Below are 13,577 nucleotides of genomic sequence, written 5' to 3' on the forward strand. Positions count from 1 at the left end.
CAAGTACATTAGATATTCATCCTGTCCATAATTCAGTAACATTACCCTCCCAAACATGACGAAAGTAGCAGAAAAACTTGGTAAGCTGGAAAGAAAAAAGGATCTTAGACCATGTTTTTGGTGTAAACTTGCAGGTCCTGCTGTGTGTATGGGGACAGGCGGAGATAGCAGAGGAGTGCTGCTGTAGCAAGCTAGCTCCACAGGCCCCTGGGTTATGAAGTGCTCAAAGAGAGCTCATTTCAACTGCAATGTTCCGCTTTCCTGCCTCCCTCCTCACTCCTCCCCATCATGATTAAGGTCTTAAACCCCTCATCAATCGTCGGCCTCTTCACTGCAGCAGCCATAACACGACACCGGCAGCCAGCTCTGTTCTCCTCTCTGGCCAATAGACAGCGCTATATTACTGGGCTGAAACATGCTAAGCATACGACCTTCACTGCATTATCCCAGCTCTGCTCTGCCTCCTCAACTGACCTCAAGCGATTACCCACAGCCAGGCCATCGTATTTAAAGGATATCTAAAAGCTGGAGCCAATACCTAATTTCATTGGTAATTTTCCCCCATTTCTGCAAGGTCAAGTCATTAGAGTTGCAACCTTAGGCGCTTGTTCACTATCACTTCCTACCGGTCACAGTTACTTTACTTACGGTTACCTCTCTGCTCAGTCATACGCTGAGGCCATCTCCGGTATTCTTAGAAACAACTAATTAATCTCTTTTCTGTCTGATGGATAAATAAGACATAGACTTCACATAAAGACATGTCGCCCTCCACTTCTCTCTCCCCTCAGTCGTCCACCCAAAGTCTCCCGCCCCGCCCCGTCCACAGTCTATCCCCCTCCCGCTGCTACCATCAGCACTAAAGCGTACTCTGTCCATGGGTCATTGAGCATTGATCAGCTTCAAGGTAAATGGAGTGTAAAATGCTTGGCTCTGGCCTTTCAGTGAAGTCACACACCTAATGATGAGAATCATCCTGAGGATACAGTGACAAGAGCCGTTATGTCTTGACACCTTCTGAAAACACAACGTCCCCTACACTGGGATTTGTACAGCACATTCCAAGGGGGCTATAAGGGAGGGTAATGTAAATATATTTTATTTCGGTAACTCATTATGAAATACTGTTATCAAACTATGGTATATCTAATTTGAATATGATAGTATAGACTATCAATGTGCACTGTTCTTTACATTGTGGTTGCCTATAAGTTCCTTCCCTCAAGGTTTACGTTGGTACATTTACATTTTAGTCATTAGCAGACACACTTATCCAGAACCACTGCATACATTTTCATACTGATCCCCTGTAGGAATCGAACCCACAACCCTAGCATTGCAAGAGCCATGCTCTACAACTGAGCTACATTCTCAATCCAGTGTGGAAATTGTTAATAAATGAGGCTCTGAGTCTGTTGTTTCCTATAGGAGCTTAGCTTGGGTAACAACCTCAGAAGTGACATGTCTGTTTCCTTCCAATTAGGACCTAATCTGGCACTAATAGTCTCTGTGCACTGCATATGATGTGTAAAATCTCCTAAATCGCCCTAATGGCTTTTTTTTTTCAATTATAACCAGTCCGTAATTTGTGCACTCATCCACGGAGGAGGTGTTAGGAGAGGAAGAGGGCAGAATTGTTTACCAGTGGAGCCACAATCACAGGCTGGAGGAGAGGAGTGTACTGCGGTCTTCTACCAGGGGAAATCTCCATGACTTTGTGTGGGAGCTCAGGACTCATAAAGCCGGGTGAATTGTAAAGTCATTGAATGCAGGCAGCAGGAAGCAGCAGGCCTCAAACACGACAGGAATATTAAAGGAAGAGGCATCTTATCATACATAACTACAGTATGTCAGAGTCACACACTGGTCTTTGAAAGCTTCTGCAATCCTCCCCATCCCTGCTCGTTCAAACAGAGAGAATGACTGGATCTCTCAAGGAATAAAATAGGAAACCAGATCAACAAATGTTCCTGTCACTTTCCCTTCCAAGCCAGATGCACCTAGGAACCTTTGTAGATGTGAATTCAGAGATTAAGTTGAAGAGTATTTTTTTGATGTTGTGATTAGGTAGAAGATGGGAAAACTACTTTTCAACTTCTTGCTAAAAAAGATGAGAAAACTTTGAGTATCTCGCCATTCTAACGTGAAGGAACTTTTAATTTGAAAGAAAAGTACAGTATTTGTAAGTTTGACCAGATAATTCATATTGAAGCTTTTAAAATACATTTTTGTTGAAGTAGGCAAATGATTCTGTACATAAACATTAATATGAAATTGATCACATAATAATATATCACCTTGTTAAAAAAATGCAGATAGGCAAAACATGGTGCCAGTTTGGCTCAGCATTGAATAATTATGGATGTATCATTGGGGTGTTATTGAGACCAAACACGACCTTGAATGATTACATTACTCAGCGTAAGCAAGAGGAGAGAGAGTGAAGGAGAGCGAGAGAAGGAGAGAGCGAGAGAGAGAGAGCGATAGAGAGAGTGAGCGTGAGAGAGGAGCACTTTCTCCCAAAGCCCCAGTGTTTGTCATCACAGCGTAATGTTCCAAACAGCCCCCATAGCTACAGAGTGCTCCATCACTAATACGTAATGAATAATTCACGTCACTGTGGTCTGCCATGTTTGCTATTGTTTAACATTGGGAGAGCTGAGAAAGATAAAGGATCATTTGCAGAAATCTTGCGCACATTGAGAGAAGAAAACATTCTCAAGCCTGCATTACAGTAATGCTTTAACTTGAATGTACATGTACAGAGAATGGAAAATGAGAGGCAGTTACTACTATTATATGAATGTATAGTGTCTAGTAGCACATTTCCTGTATAAACTGCAGAAATTGAAACATCAGGGTCATGACCATCTGAAGGCAGTAGAATAACATTATCCACAACCTGGAAAACAAGATGAAGTATAATACAATGCCATATAAATGTAATTTTCAGAACACAGCCAGTGACAGCTTATAATGCTATATCATAGCTATAGCTCTTTGCTCTGGCTAGATGTACATGAGATACATGGTGATACAGAATGTATGGCTGAGAGCAAATCTAAGACTAGATTACACTGAAAGAACAACAGTGAGCTGGAATGAGGGGAAGTGGGGGCGCTATGTAAGATCATCATAAATTCATACTGTAACTGTATGCATCCTGCTCAGTCTGTCTAAGCTCACGTCATGATTACGCTACTGACAGTCTACTTCCTGTTCATGTCTCAACCTAACATCCTGACTCGTAAGGTCACATTGTAATCAAATATCCAAATCAAATGATAAGACTCTAAATAAAGTCGATTAAATTCGTTAAAAGCAACAGAAACAACACACTGACCAGGTGAAGAAAATAGTAACACAAATTAAAGATTATCAAAATATCTATAGGATTCACTCACCATTACAACACACCAAGAAACTAAAATAATCTAAATAGGAAATGAAATAAGTTAACATATTTTTGTGACAGAAATTTACAGTATATACATTCAATTTTAAATAAAGATGACTGTGTTGATTGTTGGCTCTGTCTTTCCTATGAGTTCCACATCTCAATGAAAAGCTGTTTCCTCTCAGTAGCCAATCGCCTTGTCGGATCCAGAGTCAGAGAATAGATCCAGCCAATCGGAGTGCAGTAAGGCTTTCTTCAAAAAGTCCCTGCCAATTGTCTGACTTGCCAATAACAAGAGGTCATCTCCAACAGGTGACATACAGTACCCTTAGCAAGAAACATGGCAGATATCCACACTTTGAAAATAAAAATAAATAAAAAATATATATAATATATATTTATAAAATGAAAAAGAAAATCACCTGGGAGTTTGATCTTCTGTCAAGCTGTCAGGATACCAAAAGCAAACCATTTTTCCAGGGTTTTCAGCTTTTTTTTTTTCTGTGTACTTTTTGTAATTTAGTCATTTTCTAGCATTTTTTTGTTTTTTTGTGATACTTTAAGTAGGCTGTTTTTACCAAAAAAAGAAATAATGTCCTCTTCATACAGTATTCAGTAACTGTACAATTTTAAATGCAGGTAAACAAAATGTAAAAGTGCTTTTTTAAATACTGTTATCCAGTGTATCGAAAGGAGTAGCAGGCACTTAAATCCATCCCCATTTTGTAGGTGTTTGCCAGTGGAGCAATAAGGTGCTCGTTGTTTGGGTTATTCCTGGGGTTTTGTTCATCTGTTGGGTAGAGACAGACAGAAAAACAGACAGATAGACAAACCCCAACGTACACTAGCCCAGGATGTCCAGGTAGACAGGCGTAGCTTTGCCCAAGGCATAGAGGATTTTCTGGATATCCTTGATGTTCAGCCTCTGCTGGGGCTCCCTCTGCCAGCAACCCAACATGATGTCATACACCTCCTTGGGACAAACTCGTGGCCTCTCCAAAACCCGTCCTTGCGTAATACACTCGATGACCTGGGGCGAGAGAGAGCAAAAGAGTTCACAACCCAATTTAGAGTATTATACTGTTTACCAAGAGCACCACGAGACATTTACAGGCAGAATCATGTTTTGGTTAATCACCTTCATTACCATCCCCCAGGCTATAGCACCACAATATGTGTACTGTAGTAATTACATGGGCACAATGTCCAGGTCATAAGGAATATTTAAAAGTGAAAGGTTATGCAGTGCACATAAACAAACACACAGATGCAGTGTTGTCAGACTTGTCTGTTGATGTAAGTCGGGACATGTATCATTTTACATGTGATCCCTCTGGGGTGTGGTGGGAATTAGGAGTGTATGAGCTGTATAGGTTGTTATCAATACATGTCACAATAAGGTTGCAGGACATTCGATTGGGCTGCTGGGGGGCAGGTAAAGCCTAAAGCTGCACTGTTAGCCAAATTTGAAATGGAATTACAATGGAGCAAGGTGGAAACACAATTGAAATGTATTTACAGAAGGGCTGTGGTCACCATTTAAGTAATACATTAAATATAAATACCACATCGTGGGTCCATTATTTTCCAATTTCCATCTTATAGTAGCCTAGCACAAGAATGTACTGTGTAGTCAAACCTTCTAGGGTTGCTATTAGCGAGAGCCCTTGTGTGAAGGAGAACAATGGCAGAACAGACAGCCATTTTCCTCCTAATATTCCTTTTTTTGCAAGCTGGAATAGAAATGTAAGAGGACCAGTGCTTCTATAGCACAAAACAATATCACATCTGTGCTGTTTCCGTGTGATGTTGTTAGGCTACATCGTATCATTGTTTCCTCTTCAGAGTGCACTGAATAAGTGATTATATCAAGTTCTTTGTGGATGGATTTAACTAGCTTGCTAGTAGGTACGCTACACATTAGGAGATTAGTAGACCATCAGTTGGATATGGACTGAAAGACAGACGAGGACCACTAATGCCCCATTCACATTACATCTGAGGAGTCCGTTGCGTCGGCTGACATTCATTTCAATGGGGAACGTCCACGGTTGAAGGCTCTGTTGTGAAACGTTACCAAACCACAGAACAAGATGAAAATGTGGTTTTCGGTGATAGCTTTATGGGATTGCTAGCAATTTCTAAACAATTACCTATTCCTGTAAGTGATGTTTTATTATCACCTGAAACAAAATGTTTCTCCTGTCTTGAATGAAAATATCACTTTTATTTTTTTATATGACCTCTGATGAGACTAGTCTCTCCTTCATCTTGTCTTGTATTGTGGTGAAACCCTATGCTCTTCGTTCAGTAGCGGAACGAAATTGCATGAAGATGACGTACGGCTTAATAAAGAGGACCTCTAAGCAAGGTGAAAGGAGTGAAACTGGGCGGGATCATCAACTTCACAAATCGGGTGCTGTAGGTGTCCTGGAGGAGAGGTAGTTTGCCTCCGGGGATGCGTTGGGCAGACAGCACCACCCTCTGGAGAGCCCTGCAGTTGCGGGCGGTGCAGTTGACGTACCAGGCGGTGACACAGCCCAACAGGAAAATCTTAATTGTGCATCTGTAAAAGTTTGTGAGGGTTTTAGGGGCCAAGCCAAATGTATTTTTCTGAAGTCTACGATCAGCTCTTTTGTTTTGTTGACGATGAATGAGAGGTTATTTTCCTGCCACCACTCTCCCAGGGCCCTCACCTCCTCCCTGTCATTGTTGGTAATCAGGCCTACTTTTACTTACTTAGTTCTTATGGTTGTCCATCGTATTCGATGATGACTTCCACTTTGAGTTAACGGTGAATTCGTTGTTGACTGTAACATCCAATCTGAGATCCACAAACTTTATTAGAGGTGGGGCATATGCAGTCTGTGTTGGCAGGGGAAGGCATGGTTGTGTGTCTCCTGAGCTGTTTTTGCTGTCTCTTTGTGCTCCTCTCCTCCTCCCACCTCTGTACACTGCTGGTGGAATGGTTGGCAGCAGCATCCTCTGGGGCCCCTGTGTTGAGGATCAGCGAGGTGGAGTTGTTGTTTCCTACCTTCACCACCTGGGGACGGCCCGTCGGGAAGTCCAGGACCCAGTTGCACAGGACGGGGTGTATACCCAGGGCCCCGAGCTTAATGATGAGCTTGGAGGGTACTATGGTGTTGAAGGCTGAGCTATAGTCAATGAACAGCATTCTTACATAGGTATTCCTCTTGTCCAGATGGGATAGGGCAGTGTGCAGTGTGATGGCGATTGCATCGTCTGTGGATCTATTGGGGAGGTAAGCAAATTGAAGTGGGTCTAGGGTGTCAGGTAAGGTAGAGGGGATATGATCCTTAACTAGCCTCTCAAAGCACTTCATGATGACAGAATTGATTGCTACGGGGATAGTCATTTAGTTCAGTTACCTTTGCTTTCTTGGGTACAGGAACAATGGTGGACATCATGAAGCATGTGGGGACAGCAGACTGGGATAGGAGAGATTGAACATGTCTGTAAATACTCCAGCCAGCTGGTCTGCGCATGCTCTGAGGACGCGGCTAGGGATGCCATCTGGGCCGGCAGCCTTGCGAGGGTTAACGCGCTTACATGTGTTACTCACATCGGCCACTGAGAAGGAGAGCCCATAGTCCTTGTTAGCGGGCTGCATCGGTGGCACTGTGTTATCCTCAAAGCGGGTGAAGGTGTTTAGCTTGTCCGGAAGCAAGCCGTTGGTGTCCACAACATGGCTGGTTTTCCCTTTGTAGTCCGTGATTGTCTGTGGACCCTGCCACATACGTCTCATGTCTGAGCCGTTGAATTGCGACTCCACTTTGTCTCTGTACTGACTTTTTGCCTGTTTGATTGCCTTACGGAGGGAATAACTACACTGTTTATATTCGGCCATATTCCCAGTCACCTTGCCATGGTTAAATGCGTTGCTTCGCGCTTTCAGTTTTGCACAAATGCTGCTATCTATCCACGTTTTCTGGTTTGGGTAGGTTTTAATAGTCACATATAGTGTGATAGTACAACATCTCCTATACACTTCCTGATGAACTCAGTCAACATATCCGTGTATTCGTTAATGTTATTCTAAAAGGCTTCCCGGAACATATCCCAGTCCGCATGATCATAACAATCTTGAAGCATGGATTCCTATTGGTCATACCAGCGTTGAATAGACCTTAGCACGGGTACTTCCTGTTTGAGTTTCTGCCTCTATGAAGGGAGGAGCAAAATGGAGTCGTCATCAGATATGTCTCAGGGAAGGTTGGGGAGCGCCTTGAAGGCATTTCAAAAAGTTGAGTAGCAGTGGTCCAATGTTTTTCTAGAGCGAGTACTACAGTCAATGTGTTGGTAGAACTTCGGTAGCGTTTTCCTCAAATTTGCTTTGTTAAAATCCCCAGCTACAATAAACACGGCCTCCGGATTTGTGGTTTCCAGTTTGCATAAAGTCCAGTGTAGTTCTTTAAAGGGCCGTTGTGGTATCGGCTTGAAGGGGAATATACACAGCTGTGACTATAACCGAAGAGAATTCTCTTAGTAGGTAATACAGTCAGAATTTGATTGTGAGGTGTTCTAGGTCGGGTGAACAAAAGAACTTGAGTTTCTGTATGTTATCACAATCACACCATGAGTATTTAGTCATGAAACATACACCCCTGCCTTTCTTCTTCCCGGAGAGTTCTTTATTCCTGTCTGCGCGATGTACTGAGAACCCAGCTGGCTGTATGGGCGGGGACAGTATATCCCAAGAGAGCCATGTTTCCGTGAAACAGAGTATGTTACAATCCCTGATGTCTCACTGGAAGGATATCCTCGCCCTGAGCTCATCTACTTTATTATCCAGAGACTGAACATTAGCGAGTAATATACTCGGAAGCGGTGGATGGTGTGCACGCCAGCTTTATCGCAGCTTTAATAAAGAGAGCGGTGGGGTGGCTGGTATATCTGTTACATCTGCTATCCAACACAACAGATTACCCATCATGTTTAAGCAAAAACATTGCATATTAATTATACTACAATGTCATAGCCTAAACAAAAAACTATGACAATACTTTTATTTCCCTTTTGACCCACATAATAATCGCATAGACAATCAGGGGAAATCCAGAATATCAAAAGTGTCGCACCAGCATGACGATGGCATGCTCGGGGGGGAGGGGGGGGGTCGTTCCTGCAGCTGTGCCCACATGCAGGAAACCAATGGGATAGTCGAGGGTGGGCACAATCAAAATGGATGGAAAATTACCTAAACCACACATACTGTACTTGTCAGGAATAGTACGGTTTTATTTTACATCACTGAAATATCCAATTAATGGTGGCCAATATTGAGAGATAGAGGCATAGTTTTTGCGCTCTAATGCACTGAAGTGGGCTGCTCCTGCCACCCAGCTAAGAATGGAATGTTCAAAATGAAACAAAAACCTGACATTATTGATAACCTATTGATCTGGTGTTTTCTGTTGAATGGGTATGAGAACAGCTTCAGGTTCACATCCACAGTCAAAGACAAAGTAACCTGTCATGAGCAATAATTACCAATGAATCCACTCTGCGCTGTGTCAAACAGGTCAGAGATGATAACGGGATTGCAATGCTAGTTAAGCACACTTTTGAGTTTTATGTTATGTTGTTTATGCTGTCATGTTATTTTGCTCTGCTGCTCATTGTGATTAGATAGCAGGTGTGTTTTTTGCTACATATTATACAGAAACCTGTTTAGCAAAAAATAAGACTACTTAAATCTAGGGTTAAACAATTACAATTTAGTTGGATAGCTTTGTTGTGCGGTCTGTGTCTATTTTAGGAACAGTGAGAGGCTGTGTTGTCATCAGCGTGATACGCTGTCTGCACAACTGTAGCCCGAAGGCGAAGAGCTCTTTCCACAGGCGTTCAGTCAGTGAGTCACCACAGCCCGCCCAGACTGCAGCCCAGCCTTGTTACATTTACATTCACAGCACCTCCACATAATTCATATTTATAAAAGACTTCTGGCGTGGGAGACCTTGTTGTTTCTCTACCTATGGCTGGCCTCAGCATTGATTTATATTGCTGCTTTTCAGGTCTCAACGTAATAAGACAAGTTAGAAAAGCTGAAAGCTGCCGTAAATATATTAATTTGATAAACAATGTCCCTGTCAAACTGTACATGTTGATGTTTGGCTGGAACCCCAAGCAGTGTTGTTCTGACATTTTAATTATCATGCCTTTTTAGGTTTGGTGGTCTAGATTGTGTATTGCAACCCACTATTTCACCAAAGTCGCTGCAGAACAGTAAATTAGTATAGTGCTTCTGTCAATGTCTACAGTGTGATGTCTTTATGCTTGAGAGGAAGATCAGTGGCACATGACTGCACATTATCATTACTGCCATGTACTGTATATAGAGGACCTGCAACAAAATGGCTGCTCACCTCTTATTACCCTTTATTTTTTTAGAGTGATTTATGGTGTCTGAAAGGCATGTGTGTGTTTGTGTGTAAGTGGGAGTTGAGACTGGGAATGATTTGATTTCAACACTCTCAGCTCACACTAGTATAATGTAGGTGCTGCTCTCTTGTCATCTTTGCTTAAGTCAGGGATAGGCAACTTTAATCTGAACTCATCACGAGGGGCCGCAGTTGCTTGCGGGTCTGCGTACCCACATCCATAAACACATTTTAAAGGCCTCACTCTTGACAGTAGCGAGACATTCAGTTAATTTCGCCATGGGGTGTAAAGAAAACATTGCAGTTTTAAAGCAAGTTTGCAGCAATACTACATATGTTGCCATGGGGCGGAGAGAAGATTTTGCAATTTTGTAACTCATTTCATGCAATTCTACTCATTTTGCCATGGAGTGGAAAGAAATGTTTGCAGTTTTTAATATGATATCTGAGTGAGACTGACTAACAAAATCAATAGCGGCCTAATTCGACCATGATTGCTAAATTCAGATAGCTGGCCGCTAGACTAATTTACTAATCTAGAAATGTTTTGCTGACATGGGCTAATGGAGTGACTATCAGTAATTATGTTTCCATTAACTTGTCCAGTATTGTTTGGCGACATGTAGAAAGTTTGCATAGAAAATAGATGTGGCAATTGCCTGCAAGGGTGTTTCCATTTAACCATCTTGTGTCGATAAAAACCTGCTGGATATAATAACATCACATCTAAAAAATGTTTTGTAAAAACCGAGTGTCAAATAGAAATCTTGGTTGAAGTGTTTCCATTAACCATTTAGGCAAAATGCTCATTAATAAATTGTTGACAGCCTGTATCCCTCCCTCCCACCTATCCATTTTATGTTTCAGATACCCCACGAAATCCAGTGTGAATATTATGCAATAATTGACTAATATTTTCTGTATTCTCATAATTCTCATGTGCCGATCAACGTATCGCCACGGTCTATGGTCGCCATGGTGAAAAATACACTCCTGTAGATCTGAAATAATTGGATGGTGAAAGTTGTCAGCCAACCAGAAAAAAAAGTGACGCAATTCAGGCATTCTTGAAAGTCAGCACAATCGTTGTCCTGCAAAGAAACATTATATAAAAAATAAAATAAAAGATTTTGCAAGCAGTAGGCATTTAGAATAAAATGTGGAGCGGAGCTTAGGGTTACATGATGACATCACGTGTCCCGTGTATCTTCAAAAGTATTCGGCAATCATCATTTATTTGAAAAACAGTTTCCATCATCATTTGTCGCAATAAAGAAAGTTAAAAATAAAAATCCACCCATGTCGAACAGATAAAAATGTTGTCCATCTTACTTAGAGTGCCGTTTCCTGCCGTTTCCATTTCACATGTCACAATCTTCTTTTTATCACATTGCTTTTGTCGAATAAACCTGGGTCAATGGAATCCTGCCTCGTGACTGACATAACAAGAGAGAAACTGCTGATGCACAACCACATTTCCAAATTGCACCTTGTGTATTCTACTATTCTAACTCGCAACAGTAAGTTGAGGGGGGGATTGATCCGAGGGCCTTCAAAAGGGGAGCCGTGGGACGCCAGTTGCCCATCCCTGATTTACGTCTTAATTGATTTCTCTTCTGGTCCAATATTGAGCCCAAAGGCCACTCTAAGAATAGGCCAATTAACCTATCTCACACTGCACCATTCTAGGGATTAGTAAGAGACTGTACTGGATGCTTGTCTTGGCCAAGGCAACAACTGTTGAATGCAGGTTACTGCATTGTGTGGTTATGTTGCTTATTATCATCACTGTATTGCAGAAAAAATGGCAGAATACGAAGATGGGTGTGCTTGGCCAACGGAACAGGAAATATCTCTACATTTGGCCCATGAGGTCTGTCAACAGCCTTCATATTGGATTACATTCCTAAACCCAAAATACAGGCATACAACATACCGGTACCCCCTGTATATAGCCTCGTTATTGTTATTTGATTGTGTTACTTTTCATTATTTTTTACTTTAGTTTAATTGGTAAATATTTTCTTAACTCTTTCTTGAACTGCACTGTTGGTTAAGAGCTTGTAACTAAGCATTTAACGGTAAGGTCTACACATGTTGTATTCGGCGCATGTGACAAATAAAGTTTCATTTGATTACGATATAAACCACTGAAATGTGAGTTGAACCCCTCTGTCCATGCAGTTACAGTACCTCATTGTTGGCCAGTTGAAACCATGGCTGCTTCCCGTAGGTGAAGATCTCCCAGAGGATCACACCAAAGCTCCACACGTCGCTCTCTGTAGTGAACTTCCTGTACATGATGCTCTCAGGGGGCATCCAACGGATGGGCAGCATGGTGTGGCCCCCCACCTGGAAGCGAGAGAGAGAGAGAGAGAGAGAGAGAGAACAACAGATGTCAGCACACAGCGTTATAGACCTGGACTAACGGCTCAAAGGGATTTGAAGGTTAAATCACAACTGAAAAAGACAAAAAAGAAAACTATTGTACATGTGAAAGAAACTGTAAAGAATACTTTTTTAATTACATATTCACCGAAAGGCATGCAGCAGACACACTTCGAATACTTCTAGATGGTCTTTTCTAGTTTTTTTTAAAAACTTGTATTTTTCTTATAAAATATTTGAGAAGAAGGGAAACCTACACAGCCCTGTAACACAGAAGATGAAGAAGAGTCAATGAGGCTCAGCTGGGAGGAGGAAGAGAAGATGGAGCCAAGAGAGGGAAGGAAAAAGGATCCATTAAAGAAGTTTGACAGCTTCAAGCCATGCAGCAACATAAATGAAGCCTTCCCCTCAGCATTCCCTTCCCACTGTCTGTCTGACTGCCAGATATTATAAGAGTAAAACAATGAGGTACTAATCATCTGCGCCCTCCTCTTTAACTCAACAGGATCGTTTCAAAATCGGTTTCCTATTCATGTATATTGCACTGTGTTAATCATATCTGTGGAAGAGTTGAACAAGAGTGACGTTTCAATAGTGGATGTCTGATTATTGTTACTTTCAACTCTTAAGTGGTAGCTGCATATTAATTACAGAGCTCATTAGCACTGAGCTCACTATGGGTCAAGGTATTGACGGAGCATGTGAATACAAAAGAAGTTAACATTACATTACATTCCCACATTAATTATACTGTAGCTACAAAGGATCAGTCTACCATGTTTGCCATCTATAATAACAGTATATTATAGCATCCGTTTCTGTTCTGGTGATTATGTATTGTTGGTTTTCTTTGTTAAATTTGGCCCGCTGAACATTATAATAAGTTGTTCCGTTTTACAACATCTTCAACATACTCACCCCTTCCTTCTCCCCCTCCTCCTTCTCCTCCTCCTCGTCCGCCTGCTCTCCTTTTTTAAGATTTATGACGGTTTATTAATGAGATTATGGTAAAATGTCTGCCGGACCAGGTCCCATAAAGCCTGTGTGAATATGTAACCCTAACGACTACCACACTCTAGTGATCTTCTTCCAAGCTGAAAAGAGAAAAAAAGTGCAGGATGTTTCAAAAATCAAATGTTTTCATGTTCAATCATATAAATAACCCATAGCTTATTGTAAATAAGGCGAATGCAGATTTCAAATGTGTGTGTACTGTGCAGAGAAGGGTATAACAGTTTTAATGCATTTCTGGCCCATTAGGGAAAGTGCTATTTGTCTATCATGCAATCCACACTACAACCCTAATATCCACTGTAAAATCAACTTAAATGTTCTTACCTCGAATCCTCACCTTTGTCATAGCTCTACCCTACTATCCCATCTCCTGATTC

General features: G+C 41.6%; 1 protein-coding gene across 3 annotated transcripts in view; it reads right to left on the minus strand.

The window, feature by feature from the left end:
- Positions 1-4,241: 4,241 nt before the first annotated feature.
- The window catches only part of ntrk3a (neurotrophic tyrosine kinase, receptor, type 3a), a 240,888-nt gene continuing 231,552 nt past the window's right edge, over positions 4,242-13,577 (minus strand). For all 3 annotated transcript variants that reach the window (XM_039018080.1, XM_039018077.1, XM_039018079.1), the window contains exons 15-16: positions 11,992-12,150; positions 4,242-4,427 (exon numbers count right to left, since the gene is read on the minus strand). In XM_039018080.1, coding sequence (XP_038874008.1) covers positions 4,242-4,427; positions 11,992-12,150 — 345 coding nt within the window. The remainder of the gene's footprint in view (positions 4,428-11,991; positions 12,151-13,577) is intronic.

This window comes from Salvelinus namaycush, chromosome 21, assembly GCF_016432855.1.
Source record: "Salvelinus namaycush isolate Seneca chromosome 21, SaNama_1.0, whole genome shotgun sequence".
Classification (NCBI taxonomy): Eukaryota; Metazoa; Chordata; class Actinopteri; order Salmoniformes; family Salmonidae; genus Salvelinus; species Salvelinus namaycush.